Below are 19,293 nucleotides of genomic sequence, written 5' to 3' on the forward strand. Positions count from 1 at the left end.
GTATTCCATATTTCCTCTCATAGGAAGTGCTAGAGAATGGGAATGGGGGGGGCAAATCAGTCAAGAAGACATGGGTAACAGGCCAATGGAGCTAATACATGAGAGAGAATAACAGATCCCTGGGATGATGATGAAGTGAGTTCTTAGGATGAAAGTTGCATAGCAGGTAAAGTAGCAATGGTTTATATAGGGCATTTCTGCAGAAGAGGGAATAGATGGTATACTTGATATATTTGAAGTGTTAAGGTTAGGCAGTTGTGCAAGAATTTAGGAATAAATTAGTAATAAATATATACAAAAATAAAGAAAAAATAGGTATAACTGTAGGGGCAACTTTGCCTGCAGCAAGTCCCCCTGTCCACCACAGATGAAAGTGAAACTACCAAGACATGATCTGCTTGGGGAGGAGAGGTGGTCAGTCTCTCAGAGGAGAAGGACCAAGAACCTCTTCTTCAACAGCTTTTATTAGGTTGTAATACACAGGAATACAAGTAAAGCTCATCAATCAATGTCAGGCAGCAAGGATCAAATAATAGATAACAATTCAGAGAAATCTGAGGGCTTAATCTGAGTCAGTATCTGTCAGGTAAGGGGGTTGCAAAAACATTGGGAGATATACTCATTTCCTGCTTGGACCCTTATCATATGAATGAAAGTACTTTTAGCAAAGTGGGCTTCACAGGACTTTAGGAATTCTTTCTTATACCCAATCACCTGGGACCCTCTCTAGCCCACAAAGGGCTGCACCGCCTTCCCAGTCATAGGTTTTTAGGCTTAAGTGGATTAGAGCCAGGAAGCACTTCTCCCAGACGACATGGGGACTCAGGCTATGTTAGAATAGCTGGGGGGGGGGGGCGAGGGTCCATCACTCCCTCTTTGCTGCAACCCCCAAGTCCTTCCTTGAAAGCCTCCCAAGTGATCATGTCTGGCTTAGGTTGCCCCCCCTGAGGGGTCGTACTGGTCTCTGACTAACTGACCAAGCGTTGGGGGCAGGGGATGAAGCAGAAGCAGTGTCCCTGCAAGGGATAAACTTTGTCTCCTTAGTGGCTTTAAGTCTGGAGGTCACACTCAGCCTTAGCCATGGGGGGCAGTTATAACGTCTGAAACCAGGCAGAGTGGTTCCCAACATATAACTATAGTGAAAAGAGTTCAGTAAAGGAAAAGTGTTCATTTTCTACTGTATGGCTCATTTGTAAATAGTATTTACTGACTCATAACAATATAAACAATGACTATTGATTTAATAAAAATTAGAACTATATTGGGAAAATTGAGGGGATAGAAATGTGTATATTTGTGGAGTTTTGGAAAAAAGAGCTAATTTATCATTTTCTCCTGTGGGAAATCAGTAGATAAGACTAACAAAAAAATTAGAAAATAAGAATATAACAATCTAAGTTAGAGACTTAGAGGTAAATATCTAAAGAAACAATAAAAGAGTTGAAAGTAGTTGTTCCTTGGAAATTGGAAATAGGGTGGAAGGTAGAGAAACTCTTTTTCTTAACATGCCTGAGGAATGATAGTTTTCTCTTTAAACTATATTCAAGAATAAGTTTGATTACAAAAAAAACTTAGCCAAGAAACAATACAGATATGTAACATGTAAAAGTTGTATGGTGGATTCGTATTCTCTTCCCTTCTACTAGGAAGAAGCTCTCACAGATTTTTTCATGTTACATTGTCAAATATAACTCTTTTTCTGCTCCTTAATTCTCCTCTTACTTTGAATTATGAAGAGCAGGCTTTTCATAATTTCTTTAACTGCTTGCATTTTCCCAAGCGGGATCCCTACAAAGGATTTGTCTTTAAATGTAATAGAGCATATGTATAAAGGACACATGGACAAAAACTAGGGGGGTGGTGAGCTGGGGTGGGAGTAAAAGACAGAAAACTGTACTTGAACAACAATTAAAATAAAATTAAAAATAAAATAAATAATAAAATAAAATAAAAATGAAGTAGAGCATAAAAGGTTGTAGGGCAATCTAGAGAACAGAAGTTTATATAGAGTCACACAAACTAACTCCTCCTCTCTCCCAACTCTCTTACTTCTTCAGAGCACAGGGCAGTCATGGAAGCTGCTTTTGTGTATGGGAACACATACCAATTTGTCCTAACCACAGAAATTGCCCTTTTGGAAAGTATTGGGTATGTATAAGTGGCATATGTCAACAATTTTAAGTTTATTTATTTCACAGTAGGTATTTATCATTTCCATTATACTCTCACAGCATGGACTTAAGAGAAATTGTAAGCAGATGTGAACATATAAATGAAATCTGAAATCACCTTCATTACTATTATCCACTGTACTACTGTCTGAAAATGAATTTAAATATGTAGAAGTGATGTTAGACTAAGGTGAATGAAGACAATATGGGTAAGACACAAGATGTGATCCTATGAGAGTCCAAGTGTATTCAGGAATGGATTGTCCACAGCGATGAGATAGGTGATAAAATAACAGCTTTCATAATTAAGCTCCACAAAGTCTTTCTGAGGATTCTATAACTTACTTTCTCATAATCTTAAGTATATAAAGTACAGCTTTTTGAATAGAATGTTTTAGATGTTTACTTTTTTTGTCTACTTCCTAGCTTACAATTTTAGGTAGAGGCCTTCTTTTGACTGTTGTCTGGGTTCCATAGGCTTAAAGTTTTTCTTTTTAGTATTTAGGGACACAAGGAATGGCCAGTGCATTTTAAAGACTTTAAAATGTTCTTTTTGGCTTTAAAATATTCAGGAAAATTAATCCAAAGCAGGGCCAAATGGTGATCATGTGACCCTTTTATACCTCGCTAGTTTTTGCATCTTGCCGACTGTTTTGTTAGAAAATAGTAATTAGAGGGGACTCGGCAGCCAGGCGAGTGGGCGAGGTCGGGTGCCTGGGCTTGCGCACTGCTCCGGGACCACGCGAAGGCTTGGTGTGGCCCGGCCCTGCTGTGCCACTGTGTACGTAGGCTTTGGCGCAGCGACCAGCAAGCAGGCCTTCGAGGAGGCGCTGCTCGAAGTCTGGGACCTTGCTGCTGCTGGCACCCTCCACACAAAACCGCAACGCGACTCGGAAGCTTGTGTGCAGCAGCTGCTCTGGCTGTGGGGCCAAGGGCGACTGTGCCACGTGAGTCTAGGCCTCTGCTCATTGGTGTATGAGGCTCCCTACGACGCCCAGTCCAGCCTTTACCAGGCCCACTGCAGCTATCTGCAGCCCCGTTGGGCGGAGTTCCCAGGCCGGATCTTGGACGTGGCTTCGTGGGCCGCTGGTGGGTGCTGGGGGCTCGGATGCGTGAGTACGACATCGACGACGACGACGACGAGTTCCTTCACCTGCTAGCACATTTGCGCATTGTCTTCGGGGCCCATCAGCTGCATTCGGAAGCCAGTGAGTGGCTCTTTGATGAGAAGTTTCAGCCCTTCGTGCTCACCGATGATCAGGTGGATCAGGTGGATCAGGCGCTATGGGAGGAGCAGGTCTTGCAGAATAAAAAGAAGAACAAGCTGGCCCTGAGCCAGGCTGATGGGGAGGGCCCGAGATGAAACCCAGTGAGGCCTGGATCCGGACCCAGCTCCGAGTGCTGGCAGACTAGTTGCCCGGAACTCGTGCAGTTGGTGTAAGTGAGCCTCAGGTGCAGCGTGACTGAAATAAGTTATATGCAGAATGTCCTCGCTGGGTTTTCACAAAACTAGGGAGTCTTCCTCCCTCTCACATTTTCCCAACGCTGAAGCTAACTCAGCCTTTTTGGTTCACAGGCCAGCGCTCAATCCACTGAGCCACGCCAGCCAGAGCTTAATTTAGAGCCTTTTTGGTGTAGGAGTTGGGGAGAGCAGAAGCGACAAGACCATATAATGTTAATCACTGCCAGGGTTAGTAATGGGCTTTATACGTAAGTAAGTAAGCTTCTTTTATTGGGCCTTGTGGCCCCCCTTGAGCAAGGCATTAGTTCTGACAGGTGATTTCCAGGCTCTTCTAAAACCATTCAGATTTTTGTTTTTAATTTTAAGCTGCAGTGTTTATACTCTAATTTTCATGAGTAGCATTTTTATTTTAATTTACTTTGAAATAACTACTTTGAAATAATTTACAGAGTAAACTGGAAAAATAATACAGGGCACCCTTTGTACCCTTTGTCCAGTTTCCCCTAAATGGTAACATTTTATATAAGCAGTACCAAGCTAGAGATTAACATTGGTATGGCTTTGGATTTTACAGAGAAACTTTTTGCAGAACAACCTCCTTTTACCATTTGTGTATTAATAGTGATGTTAAAGTGAGTTGGAATAATAAAACATTTTCTGACCTTGAAATCTATAGGGAATCATACATTCTGGTTATGTTATACTTCGGAAACCTTTAAAACACAGAATCCTATGGAAAGGAACATGTTAACTGACAGTTAGCTAGGTTATGGTAATCATACTTTAAAAACTAAATGTACAGAGTGAGACTAACTTTCTCACCTAGGTGGCCTATGACCAGTTTCTAAAACCAGGAGATGAAACAGCCAGCTTTGTTGTGATTTTGTCTTGTGCTTTGCTTGTGAGTATTGGTGCTTAGACCTTTTACTTGTACTGTGGGTGTGCTGGACAAATGGCAATTTTTAAATCCTTGTTTTGGGGGCAAAGGAGCATCTCAGCCTGCATTTCCATTTTCCTTAGGAAAAAGTGCAGGTCAAAAAGTTTTATTTTTTCCAAGACGGTGGCAGAGCCATGATTCAAACTGTAACTCCCAGCCCTGTCACTGAATCCTGAAACATATATCACCGTCTTTGATCCTAACCACATCCTGTCAGGAATCATTAAATACTGTTATCAGTAAACATAAATAAAACTGGAATACAGAAATAAGTTAATTCTAAAATGCCATGAAAATGATACTAAATTTTAATCATACAGGGTCTGACACAAATAATGCCCCCTTTTCATTACAAAGTTAAAAGCATGTAGTTCCGTAATATAATATCACATTCAAACACACCATATGACTTAGGTAAAATGTTCAAATGAAAACTATAAATTATTACACCCATATTATTACCCTACCAACCACACTCAAGCAGGCGTTACTTCTGCCAGACCCCCGAATACTGTTACCTGCCAAAGGTTCTGGACCCTAAATCCTGATGATTTTGTTCAAGAGAGATTAGCCCACTTCCGGGAAGGATTTCAGACACTGACATCAAAGTGAGACTTGCTCCTTACCATGGTCAGAAGTATGGAAAGAGGACTGCAGTCCTCTTCACTGAGTCGGTTACTAAGTGCCACTTCTGACTTCCTGCCAAGGTTTGCGCCATGCAGAAGCCCTGTAGCTGTGAAGCTCAGTGGTGGCTGACAACAGACTGGATGTAAACAACTCACAGTGTATTGGTAGGAAATGAGGGGCTTGGTATAGGCTTGATGTTGGTGTGGCTTTGTCTTTGGTGGGAGGATTGACCTTTCCCTGGGGAGTAGTACCCTCTCTAGTAGCCTTGGTCTCCTGATTTTGATGTAAGGCATGTGGACTGGAGCTGATAGACTGGACAAGGGACTGGGTGTTCATGCTCTGCATCTTGGGGCAAATACAGGACAGGTCCCAGTCTCCTTGTTCACTGCTGAGCTCCCAACTCCCCATAGTTAGGACTCAGCCAAGTGTGAGCCCCAGCAAATGTTGAAATCCCTAGATCACACCTGAAACGTACATCATTTTGTTAACCAATGTCACCCCAGTACATTCAATAAAAAATGACTTGAAAAAGAGCTCTGGCTGTTGTAGCTCAGTGAATTGAGCATGGGCCTGCGAACCAGAAGATCACGGTTCGATTCTCCGTCAGGGCACATGCCTGGGTTGCAGGCCAGTTCCCAGCAGGGGATGCACCAGAAGCAACCTTACACTGATATTTCTCTCTTTCTCTCCTTCCCTTCCCTTCCCTTCTAAAGATAAATAAAAATTTTAAAAAAAGACTTGAAAAAGAAAAGAAAATAGTAATTATTTGATACACCACACACAAGTAATTAAGTCCCAGACATTTTACAACTCTCTAAATTCAGTGCATAGGAGACTGATAAAGTTAAATGATGTAAGGGGGTGGAGAATGGGTTGGCAGAAAATGAAGTTCCAGCACAGAGAAGTTGTGCATTTATCGTGATCTGTATGACAGCCAGCATTCCTTTTCCACTCGTCTCTTACTGAACTGTCATTCTGCTGGACCCCTTGTCAATGAGTTAAATAAAACCTTGACGCATGTTTACTACTCATATAAGAATCAAGATTTTGAACAATTTGAGATTTTTGCTGATAGTATCATAAACCTTTACTGCGAGTAGTCATTGAGTCTCAAGCTACAATAAGCAGTCATTCATCCAGCTGCTCTGCTACTCCCAGCTGCCAGTTTCCCACCCGGGAGCAGGGAAAGCCTTGTTATTCTCCAGCCATGGTGATTCTCCAGTGGCCCCACAGTTTCTCTCAGGGTTAATTGTTTGTACTTTCTCTTGTATTACCAGCTTGTTTTCCATGTAATGAATAATTGCAAATAATGGTGACATGCTTAAAACACAAGGGGTGGTTATTTATTGGCAGGGTATGTATAAGTCCTATTATTTACTTTAAAAATCCTCTTCGAGGTATGCTATATATTTTTTTTATTCTGACCTATGACTAGACACAGTAGTGTTCTGAAAGAATATTTGCTTTTCTCCACTTAAAAATGGGAATTAAAAACATACAGTTATCCTATTTGGGTATACTTTTGAGTATATGAAATATTGGAGATATTTGAGTTCTCATTTATTCATGAATAATAAGGTGGTGAGGAGTCCTACCTGGACCTGATGTGACAGGGAAGGACTCTGGGTTCAGAATACAGTAGTCCAGTTACACCACCTCTGGGTGAAGTAGTTGACTATAACTTTAGACTGTCTCCTGATGAGGGAGAAGAGAATGCCTTTTTTTCTTTCACGTGTTCATTCTTTCATTTAACAAATATTTATTGAATACCTTCTGTGTGCTAAGAACTGTTCCAGTTGCTGGGGCTGTAGCAGTCAATGAGGCTAGTATACCAATTGTTATATAATGTTGGACCTTATTATACTTGAAATTGTAGGTTGGTTAAGAAGGGGTATTTTGACAGGTAGTAAAAGAGGTAACATGCCATAGAGACACCAGTACTTTCTGCTACCTCCCTGTATTCCCTGCTTAAAGAATCTGTGTATAGACCAAGAAGGATGTTACCCTTACCCCATACATATCACATTCTATTAAATTAGAGGCAGCCAGCTGACCTAGGACCAATCAGTCCATCAGTTTATTTGAGCAAATGTGATCTCCTCTCCAAGAAACTTAGAATTGGGCATAGAAAAATGATCATACAGTGTGGTGGCTCTCTTGCTCACAGAAATGTTTTGCCCATATTGAAGTAAACCAGAGAGTTGTCTTTATAGCAGGTTGGGAGTTGAAGGCAAACTTAATGGTAAAATGGAGGTCTCAGAACTCTTGCTATTCAGATCTCTACATTTACTCTCTGATCCAGTTATTTTAGATTTCCCTGTATTCAGTGAGATACTCTTCTAAACTTCCAGTAGGTGTTTCTCCCCATCCCTCTTTTTGGTTTCTGTTATCTGTAACCAAATGATCCCTGATTAAATTTCTTTTCAACATTATTTCAGGAGTTGTGATATGAATTCTAGCCTCAGCAAGGTCCTCCTATTCTCAACACTTACTTTTCAATATGTGACTATTAAGGGGCCCCCTCAAAAACTTAAGCACTCTGTGCCTGGCTATACTGTTTTTGTCTGAAATACCCATTTGTTTTATCTTCTTAGAGTATTCTTTGTCTCCCTTGCTGTGATCTTCCTGAATCCCTTCTTTCTTTCCCCTCCTCAACTTGAGGCAATATTAAGTATTTCTCTGTTTCTCATAGCACTTTGTTTATTATGGCACTTAAAAACTACATTTTAATTGTTTTACTAAATATATCTCCTTTAGTTTAAGCCCTTCATGGATTTGAATTGTCTTATTCATCTTAATCTTTTGTATTTTAGCACAGGGCATAGTATACAGTAGGCATTCAGTAAATCTTTGTGTGATCATCTTTCTTTTGTTGTTGTTGTTGATATTTATTTATTTTTTTAATTGTTGTTCAAGTATAGTTGTTTCTATCTACCCCCCATGACTCTCCCCCAACCTCCCACACTCAGTCCTACCCTTCTTTGGCATTGTTCATGTTTCCTTTATATATGTTCCTTCCCCTACTTTCCCCTGTTATCCCTCTCCCCGCTCTCTGGTTACTATCAGTTTGTTCTTTATTTCAATGTCTCTGGTTATATTTTTGCTTGCTTGTTTGTTTTGTTGATTAGGTTCCACTTATAGGTGAGATCATATGGTATTTGTCTTTTTCTGCCTGGCTTATTTCACTTAGCATAATGCTGTCTAGTTCCTTTCATGCTGTCGTAAAGGGTAGGAGCTGCTGCTTTCTTTCTGCTGCGTAGTATTCCATTGTATAAATGTACCATAGTTTTTTGAGCCACTCATTTACTGATGGGCACTTAGCAGCCTCTAGCACTTGGCTATTATAAATTGTGCTGCTATGAACTTTGGGGTGTATAAGTTCTTTTCAATTGGTGTTTCAGGATTCTTGGGTGTAGTCCCAACAGTGGAATTGTCAAGTCAAAAAGCAGTTCCATTTTTAGTTTTTTGAGGGAATTCCACAATGTTTTCCCCAGTGGTTGTACCAGTCTGTATTCCCACCAACAGTGTACTAGGGTTCCCTTTTTTCCACAACCTCGCCAGCACTTGTTTGTTCATTTAATGATGGCCATTCTGACCTGTGCGAAGTGGTATCTCATTGTGATTTTAATTTGCATTTGTCTGATGGCTAGTGATGCTGAGTATCCTTTCATATGTCTCTGGGCTCTTTCTGTGTCCTCCTTGGAGAAGTGTCTGCTCAGGTCCTTTGCCCATTTTTTAACTGGATTGTCTTCCTGGAGTAGAGTCGTGTGAGTTCTTTATCTATTTTAGAGATTAAACCTTTGTTCGAGGCAAATATAGGCAAATATGTTTTCCCATACAGTTGGTTCCTTTTGCATTTTGCTGATGTTTTCTTGAGACATGCAGAAGCTTTTTATTTGATGAGGCCCCATTTATTTATTATTTCCTTTATATTCCTTGCTCTAGGGGACATAAGGGTAAAAATATTGCTACATGGAATATCTAAGATTTTCCTGCCTGTGTTCTCCTCTAGGACTTTATGGAGTCTCAACTTATATTAAAGTCCTTTAGCCACCTTGAGTTTATTTTTGTGTATGGTGGAGGTCAAGTTTCATTATTTTGCGTACAGCTGTCCAGATCCCCAACACCATTTGTTGAAGAGGCTATTTTTATTTCATTTTATGCTTCTGCCCCTTTTGTCAAGTATTAATTGACCATACAGACATGGGTTTATTTCTGGGCTCTCTGTTCTGTTCCATTGATGTATGCGTCTGTTCTTATGCTAGTACCAGACTGTTTTGATTACAGTGGCCTTGTAATATAGTTTGATTATTAGGTATTGTTATCCCTCCTACTTTGTTCTTCTTTTTCAAAATTGCTGGGGCTATTCAGGGTCATTTATGGTGATCGTTTCTTTAATCATTGAATGTATTAGAAATTGCTTTATAATTAAATTTGAAATCAGTGAGCTTTGGAGCTAAGTTTAAGCATGTATCAAGAATTAAAATAACATTTTAAAAATAAAATTTTGAAGTATTTTGCCAAACCCTTCTAATGCCATATAGAGATTTTTTAAACGCTATTTTAATTTTGACAAGTCCTACCTACTATAAGTTTATCTTTGAATTCTCATATTGAAGGGAATGCCAAAACTCAAATTATATACCATATTTGCTGAGTTTTATAATATTTCAGATACAAATTCACAAACTCCCACAAAGTGGCACATGGTTTCTATATTAAGGCATGTGTTGGCTAAAGTTTATTCAAAACAGATTTGGGTTTAAATTAAACCTAGAGAATTTGTGTTACAGAGTTTTATTTAGTAAATTTCTAGAAAAGAAACTATATTTAAGGATAATCTTATTGTCCTCAAGGTGACAGCCTTTAAAAAAACTGAGGTAGACCTGCCTATCACCTAGTTTAGAAGCTACCATATGAAAGAATTCAGGGGAAAAATTGCTTATGCAACATATGTGGTTTGTTAAAAATATTACAGTTAAAGGTTTTCTTTAAGATTCTATATCTTTAGCTTAGGTCCATTTTATTTTAATGTTATACTCTTTTAGGCTTCTACTAAAACATTTATTCAAAAACATGATACTTAAAGAAATTTGTTATGCCTTTTTGGATGGTAGAATGATCACACATTGAACTTCAAGTGGGTCTGTCCCTGATTTTTAATTTGCAGATTGGAGGATATACAATATGCACATCTCTACTTTTTTCATTGTAAACCAGTCTTGGACTTGACCCAGCAATGTAGAAGAACACTAATGGGGCAGCCATTGACTACCCTGAACATTTATCGATTTATTAAGTCAGTGGAAGCACCACTTCTGGTATGTGCCTTATTTTAATATATTAGATAATCTGTGTATTAAATTTATTGTTTTGATTCACAGATATGCATTTAACTTAGATAAGCTATATATTTTACCCTTTCCTTGGACATATGTCTTGAATTTAGGAGTATTTTCTTATTAAAGGTAGAAGAGATGATAGACTTGTCATAAAATGATCATTTGATGTCTTAAAGTATTGATATATTAAAACTCAAATATAGCCTGTGTATTAGAAATATTCTGTGGTGGTTATAATGAACTGTGACTACTCTCAGCTCACAAAGACCACATCATGGTCAATAAAAGACCTGTTGTGAATATTTTGACTACTGTTTTAAAAGTTGGTAAGTATTGGAAGAAGAGCATTTGTGGTGTTCCTTCTTTCTTAGTATTAGCCTAGATGAGTTTTACAGAGACTCAGTAGGTGTCGTTGACCAGCATACTTTTCTCTCTCCCCGGAAGTTTGAAGGGTTGTGCTGAGCATTTGTAAAACCTTCAGTAGACCTTTTCATTCAGTATGTCCTTTTTAAAATAAAAATGGTGCATATATATTATAAATAATTCAAACAGTGGAGCAAAGAGTAAAGAAGAAAGTTTAAAGCTATATAATTCCATCCCTCTGAAATGAACTGCGAGGGGACCATCATGGGAGGTCTAAATGCACCATAGAAGGAATGAATAGATTAGTGGATATATTATATTGCATATGCTACTTTATGGTAAGAAGTGTTATATTTAATCTTATTTGAATTTAATAGAAGAAAAAGAAATTTAAAAAAGAAATTTATATGAAACTAGGGAGATTATGAAACTTTTGATAAATCATGTCTTCATTAGAGGCCTCAGGAAATATTGTCCTGTTATAAAAGATTATGAAAAACATTAGGAAATTAAATCATTGTTTTAAAAACTATGTTTTCATTTGAGATAGGATTGACTCACCCTTTGCTGTAAAGATGAGAAAATTAACTTCATTCATTTATTTGCATCCCAGATTGTCTTACCCTGTTGATGATTATTGTTAGTTTTTTAATTTTTACATTATTAAGGATTATGATATTTATATTGTGTTTTGTAATAACAATTCTCACATTTAAAAAATTATTGCTTCTGCCCTGACTGGTATAGCTCAGTGAATTGAGCATGGACTGTGAACCAAAGGATCACCAGTCCAATTCCCAGTCAGGGCACATGCCTGGGTTGCAGGCCAGGTCCCCAGTAGGGGCCAGGTGAGAGGCAACCACACACTGATGTTTCTCTCCCTCTTTTTCTCCCTCCCTTTCCCTCTCTCCAAAATAAATAAAAATTTAAAAAAAATTATCACTTCTACATTTAAACAGATTCAGAACTCCCCACCCCCAACTTTAGTGGCCTCATTCCTGAGTTCTTTGAGTCAGTTTTTGGTTTGGTTTGACTTTGGCTTCAAACAGTTTTTTTTTTTTTAAAGTGGTATATTTCTTTTCCCTTCAGATGAAGAAGGAACATTTATCTCATTTCAATGGGGAGAATACCCTGTGAATTTGTTTTGCTCTCCCATTTGAGCATAGAGCCCTGAAAGAGAGCTATCAGTTCTTCACAATTTCTCTCCAGCCTCATTTCCTTTTCTTCCAATATTAAGATACTAAGTATTCTCAGGATTTTTGTCTACTTGTCAATACTGTTTTTGCTCTTGGGGCAGGATTAGGACTCAGCCCTAGCTTTACTAAAAATCTGTTTTCTTCTTTGGCTACAACATTATGACTTGAAGTTGTGCCCCTTTCCTAAAATTTCTGTTCATAATTTTTTCTCTTGCTGTTTTAAAAAACAACTTTTATTTTAGGTAGGTAATGAAGAGGGAGATTCTCCGATTTTATTTCACTTTGTTATACTTAGTAGGAATTATGTAATTGTAATTTTGAAATCAGTGCCCATTTGGAGAGCCAAGCTGAAAATCTTCACCTTGGTGTCCGACTAGAAAGGTTGGGCAGTCCAAGAAACACAGAATAGTGGACTCAGGGTTCCTCAAGAGCCTCAGAAAAATATCTTCCAGTCTTCTGCTGGAAGACAGAAGTCTGGCTGCTAGCATTCTTGGAACTGAGTGGGAAGGGGGTTGGGGAGCAACTCAGCATTTGATTACTTAATTCCCCTGCTTTTGGCATGCTGTTCACACTGTCAGGTTGTTTCTGAAGTCCCCCAGATTTCTCCTGGTATGAGGGAGACAGTTGGCTATGCTTATGAAGTTGGGGAGGGGAATCTAGGGGTATAACTGCTCCTCCAAAACCTTTACTTATTCCTCCTTTAAAAAAAGACTTTCTGCCATTCCTCCTCCATTATTTCTTTTCCAGTTCCAGAGATCCCAGGCACTGACAGTTCCTGAGCAATTTTAGGATTTCTTCCGCAGTTCAAATCGAATTGTTTCTTAGCTTTCATTTGTGGCTTAGCGTTTTGTTTGGTAGTCCGTTATCCTGACTACAAATGTTTTCCAGCATCAAAAATTTTGCTGCCTTTTCTGTTTTCATTTCTTTACATATGTAGGTGTATGTCTTCTAAAAAATCCTACTGCTGTAATTTTCCTGGGATTTCTGGAGACAGTAAAATTAGATGTGTGTTCAAGCCTCTGTCTTAACTCCGATGTTCCTCATTGTTCTGTAGCGTGTCATTATATGTTAAATTCTAACATGAAAGAATGTATTTCTTAGTTATCTGTTCTATTTATTTTGAAAATCTATCTCTTTATCAGTACCCCACTTTTATTGATTGATTTTTTTCTTTATAATATGCTTATTCCTTATGGTTATAATTTTATGTTTAATGCCTAATAAAATTTGTTAGTTTTACAGTTCTTAAACTGTGTAGGTACACTGGCAGCATTAAACTTAGAAGTCATGAGGCCATTTCTGGTAATGCTGGATTTATTTCACAGACTTGTACTTACACTCATGACTAAGTAAGAATTAGCAGGGTTTAAATCCAAATGTTGGAATAGTATGATCACATTTTGTTCTTTTTACAAATGAAGACTGAAGTTGCCGAAGATCCTCAACGAGTTTCAACTGTTCATCTACAGCTAGGATTACCACTGGTTTTTATTGTCAGTCAACAAGCTACCTATGAAGCTGATAGAAGAACCGCAGAATGGGTGGCTTGGCGTCTTCTGGGAAAAGCAGGAGTTCTGCTCTTGTTAAGGTATCTTAAACATGAAATATTCACTACATTTAGTAAAACTAATATTTTTCTTGTATTTAAATGTGGTAATATGTTCACTTGGAAATAAACTCAAATGTAACAGAACAAGTTGCTGAGCTAAAGTCTATATTTTTAGCTTGTTTAAAATTTAGACCTTCAAATTTTTCTAAATGAAGGTAGAGACCAGAAAATTGGCCTGTATTTATGTGTAAAATTTCTGACTCACAAAATTTTAATCTTTTTTCGTAAACTTTTTTGTTTTTTAATATGAGAACTTAACAGTTGTTTTTTAGATTTACATCCTGGATAACTATTGTCCTTCATATTAGCAACATAAAACTTTTATTTCCATTTTGGAAAAGGGACTCTTTGGAAGTGGACATTCCTCAGCAAGCTAATGTGGTCCTCAAAAGAGAAGAGGTTAGTCATTTCATGTATTGGTCTACAGTGTCTGATTACTTAAAGAAAGTTAATACATGGGGCCATACAGTAATATATACTTATTATAGAAAAATTCTATAAATTGTCACTATTCAAACACAATTGCTGTTAACATTTTGGTTGTTTTTCTTTTGTCTCTTTTCCCATATTCATATGCATATTCATATGTAATATGTGAATATGTATATAAATTCAGTGATTATTGTGCTATGATGCCTGCCTTTGTATACTGTTTTGAACATCATGGATTTCTTCCTTTGGCTAAATATTTAGAAGTGAAATTTTTAAGGGTTTTAAAATACATTATCAAATTGCCCTCCACAAGAGTTGTACTTTTACTGAAAGGGTTTGGGATTCCTTGTTTCTCATACATCTTTGCCAATACTGAGCATTAATCTAAAAAAAAATGTGTTTTAATAGGCAAAGAAAGTTCTTGTTTTTAATTTGCATGTGTTTGATTATTAGTGAGACTGAACTTTAGAAGGTTTATTGGCCATTTATTTTTAATTTGTACATTTCTATTGATGTGTTTTTTTCTTAAATCTTAAAAAAATTTCATAGTTATAAAGAACTGTTTAACTCTGAAAATCTAAATATTATATACATATGCTAAAATATTGATTGATACATTTATAAACTACCAGATAATTTAAACTTAAGTTCTTTTGCCTATGTGTATGGCAGAAATACTAGGGAAAAGACTTGGATTTTGTTTCTTTTAGTTCTGGGACCAGATAAATGAATCAACTTTTTTAAGCTCAGTTTTCTCATTTTGGAATAGTCATAATAGTCATTGCATCTATGTAGTATTCAAATAATTTTGATTGGGTCTGTTTGCAATTAAAGTGTCTAGATTACCATTTTATATGGTAAAAATTACCATTTTTATTGAAGTAGAATTTACTGGTATGTGTGAAATGTTTCAGACCCAGTATAATTGTGAAAAGAAGCAAGCGAGACAGTCTTTTATTAAATTTTATTTTTTAATTACAGTTTACATTCAATATTATTTTGCATTAGTTTCAGGTGTACAGCATAGTGGTTAGACAATCATGTCTTTTATAAAGTGTTCCCCCCAATATTTCAGGTACCCACCTGGCACTGTACATAGTTATTACAATATTATTGACTGTATTCCCCAAGCTATCCTTTAGTTCAGCCTTTTACTACCAGCCTTCAATCCCCCTCCTGTCTGGCAAGCAAGACTTTCGCTTTCTCTTTTTTGCCATCTTTTTCAGCAGTGTATACACTATGTTTAAGTAAGGTACGCTTTGGATACTTTTGATGGTGACCATAGTGATAATTTTCCTTTCTTGTTTGTTTTATTTAGTTTAAAACTGTAATTCAATGATTTAACTTTATTTTAGTATCAACAAATAAAATATTTTTATATTAAAATGCTTTGTTATAGTTTAGTTATTTTTTTTAATTATTTGTAGGGAATGCCAGTGGAATTTTTGGTGTTACATGATGTTGATTTAGTAATATCTCATGTAGAAAATAATATGGACATTGAGGAAACAGGAGAAGATGAAGATGATGACGTGGAAGGTCCAGATATGGGTAATCTGTTTTGTGATGCTCACCCCACCCATTCCTGCCCAGCATCCATTAGGTCAGGGAAATTTCAATGAATTATCTTTCTTATGGAATGAATTCATATTCAAGACTATGAAGACACTTGAAGAAATTTATTTTGAATTACATTTTATCAAGTTGAAAGATGTAAGGATGCGTTGCACCCAAGATATCCTTCCTGAATTTTTATCCACCACATATGGATGTGGAACCAGCCCCTTCCACATCTCCTCCCCTCCTACCAGTCTGGACAGATGTGGCTTCATTCACTTCATAGTTGTTAGACTTCCATTCAACTCAATTTCTGATGGTTCTGGGTGATGGTTGTTCTATATCTTAGTTGTAATTTTGATGTGGTTGTGCGAGGTGAGCCGCATTTACCTGTGCTGCCATCTTGACCAGAAGTCCTCAAATTTTTCTCACCTAAGTTTTATTTTCTTTTAGTATTCAGCTAGTGTCAGTTCTTTTAGGAAAATTTAATTGTCTCTGTAATCAAGTTAGGTGCTCCTTCATTGTTAGCATGCAATCTACACAAACTTCCAACACAATATATATAAATTGAAAATGTGTTTTTTACCATATGCGTGGATGGATGGATGGATGGATCAGTTGGTTGGTCAGTTTGTCTGTCTGTCTAAATTAATGGTACATCTTTACATATTCAGAATTCACCATAACTTGATACACACAGAGTAAAATTCAAAATCCTTGGCTCATATGGTTTCTTATGATCCAGCCACTGCTAGCCTAGAATTTTCTCATACCATTTATTTCTTCAGCTTACCTTGTTTCAATCAATTTTGCCTGCCTTTCATACCTAGTATATGCTAAGTAATTTTATGTCTCTGAGCCTTTGCATATGCATAAGTTACTCTTCTTGCCTCACACATTTTTTTCTTAATTCTCTACCTGGAAGACTTTGGGTCTCCTAATCTAACTCTCCTTGTTATAATCTTTTATTGTGTCTTTTTTCCTTCTTACACTGATCACAATTTATAATTATATATATTTATTCAGTAATATCATTTAACCAGGTTATTTATTGTCTGACCTTTCTGTAGATAAGAGCTCCATCTTGTCACAGACTATATCCATTTTGTTTACTATTTCTCCTAGTGTCTATCACAGTGCTTATTGTATAGTGGAAGCTAAATAAACACAGCCTTTTGAGTCAGGAGGCATCTCAGAGTGATTTAGGATAGGAAGCCAGGGAACTATAAAGTTTTCTAAACATCATGCCTTTTTAACTAATAAAATAGTGTGAATTCAGAGGTTTTTAATAAAATATCAAATTTCCATACCTGCAAAAAGAGCTTAAATATTTTAGTTGTACATTTGTGTATGAATTAATTTCTTTTCAAACATTTTAGGAATTCAAGATGATGAAGTGGCAGAAAGTGTTTCCAGAGATAGGAAGAGACAGTTACCTTTGGAACTCATATTGGAACTAACAGAAGAAACATTTAATGCAACAGTAATGGCTTCTGACAGCATAGTGCTTTTCTATGCTGGTTGTGAGTATGGATCTTCAGGGGAGACTGTATTACATATTAGGAAATTTAAAGTAGGCAAATTTTATTTTTGCATTCTGTATATTGCACGTTATAAGATGTTATAACTTTCTGATGTCTTAGGTAGACTGCACATAATGGAACATTTACTTCTAGCTGGTTCTGGGGTTGTAAAACTGATTATATATCTGACTTAGAAATTGAAGGCTAATAATTTAGATGTTCAGTTTATTAATTCAGAAAAATTATTGTAATTCAAGATAATGATTTTAATATATTAACAGTACTTACAGGTTTATAGGGAGTGTATTGCTTTTATCATCAAATAATAGCTATTCAACTATATTCCTTGCAGTATATGAATGCAGAAAATGAGTTGCATTTGGAACCTTCTTAAATGTTTAGAACAATAAATAGCAATTTTGGGAACCCCCATAAATCTGTATGTTTCTTATATAAAACTATGGGTGCTTTGGAGATGTGCATGTTATAATATCTGTTGAATTTTTTTAATGCAGGGCAGGCAGTATCAATGGCATTTCTGCATTCCTACACTGATTTGGCAGTAAAATTGAAAGGTATTGTACTGTGGTGTGCATGCTCATTTTCCTGATTCTGAGGTGTAGCCGTTTGTAAAACTGTCATGCTAAAGAGGAAGAAAACTGCAAAAATTTCAGGTTATTATGTTTTTGTCTGCAAGGTCAGGTTAATTAGCCATGATCTTTAAAAATGCTCAGAAGCATTCATTTTGATTGTCTTCATGGAACTGTCTTTAGTGGAAAGTACAGAGCCCATATATTAAGTACTTGCTGCCACATAGTTAATCCATAACCTTCCTAGCTGAATTCAGTCATTCAGGAAGCATTTATTGAGTGCCTACTCTGTGCCAGTTACTATTAAATAGTATTAAATAAGTGCTAAATGTTATTAAATATACATTTGACAGATAAGACCCAGTCTTACAGTCTAATCAAAAAGACACAGGATCTCAGTGTTCTTGAAGCTATATAGTTGGCTCCTCATGGATCTTTTTATTTTAACTGTTCTGTGAAACCTGACCCAGTGGTAGGAAAATAAGAATCCAAGGAGTGAACTTGAACTCAAAATGCCTATGCTACCATCCCAAGAAAGATACAGAAAGGTTTGTTAGTGAGAGAGAGGTACACACAGAAGGACACGGAGAGGGAGAGTGGGTCAGGATTATGTTTTGTCATCATTTTCATGTGTCATACTTCATATCTATAATATGATTTTTTTCAGTTGCTTTTCTTTAAATAGAAGCTATTATAGTTAAACAGGCTTATTCTTGGCTACCATAGGAATGAATCCACTATTTAGTTTTGGGGGGCACTAGTTTACAGGTCATTTCATTATTTAGTAAGTTCATTATGGGTAGGTAATACACCTTATACTGAGCTTACTGTACTTAGTGCACTATCTTACATTGCAAAATACCTGATTTTTAATAATTGTTGAATAAATGAATAACCAAATATAGTAGAGCTTCATAAATTTTCTTTTATTTAGTGGAAAATGTGTACTGATGCAGACTTATTTATATATTGGGAACTTTTGTGAACTCAAGAAATTGATTTCAGAAAGTCAACCCTAAATATAACATGTTCTATAGTAATAAAAACATCAAGGATTTTCAAAATCATTTTTGAAGCATTTCTCTAATATTTTTCTAATCACATTTGATTCAGCTTTTGATTATTTTATTACCCAAATGAAGAGGTGATTAAGTCTTTAGATACTCTGATTCCTAATCTTTTTTTTTAAAGCAAATCCCATTATTCTCTTTCAATTTATCCTTGATTTAAGTTTCTTTTTTCAGGTTCATCAGGCTTATTGGAAAATTATTAGAAGAAAGGAAAAGAAGGGTGGTGAAATACAAACCATAGTAAAATAGTAATTGGATAATGCCCTGAATAATAGAATAATCTCCCTAGCCTATTTGGTTAGTTTAAAAAAGACAATGGAAAAAGATTCCCTTACCTTCTTTTCTATTAATGACCAAGTAAAGAGATTATCTGACCTTTCAATGCAAGGACTCTGGGTTGTATGAGTTTGTAGA

General features: G+C 36.6%; 1 protein-coding gene across 1 annotated transcript in view; it reads left to right on the forward strand.

Annotated features, from left to right (window-relative positions):
• TXNDC16 (thioredoxin domain containing 16) overlaps positions 1-19,293 on the forward strand; it is an 80,130-nt gene that overhangs the window by 28,776 nt on the left and 32,061 nt on the right. The window contains exons 7-13 of the mRNA XM_037155765.2: positions 2,058-2,148; positions 10,368-10,518; positions 13,520-13,686; positions 14,049-14,106; positions 15,567-15,690; positions 17,076-17,219; positions 17,735-17,794. Of these exons, the coding sequence (XP_037011660.2) occupies positions 2,058-2,148; positions 10,368-10,518; positions 13,520-13,686; positions 14,049-14,106; positions 15,567-15,690; positions 17,076-17,219; positions 17,735-17,794 (795 nt within the window). The remainder of the gene's footprint in view (positions 1-2,057; positions 2,149-10,367; positions 10,519-13,519; positions 13,687-14,048; positions 14,107-15,566; positions 15,691-17,075; positions 17,220-17,734; positions 17,795-19,293) is intronic.

Source organism: Artibeus jamaicensis, unplaced genomic scaffold, assembly GCF_021234435.1.
Source record: "Artibeus jamaicensis isolate MK-2021 breed Jamaican fruit bat unplaced genomic scaffold, CSHL_Jam_final contig_548, whole genome shotgun sequence".
NCBI lineage: Eukaryota > Metazoa > Chordata > Mammalia > Chiroptera > Phyllostomidae > Artibeus > Artibeus jamaicensis.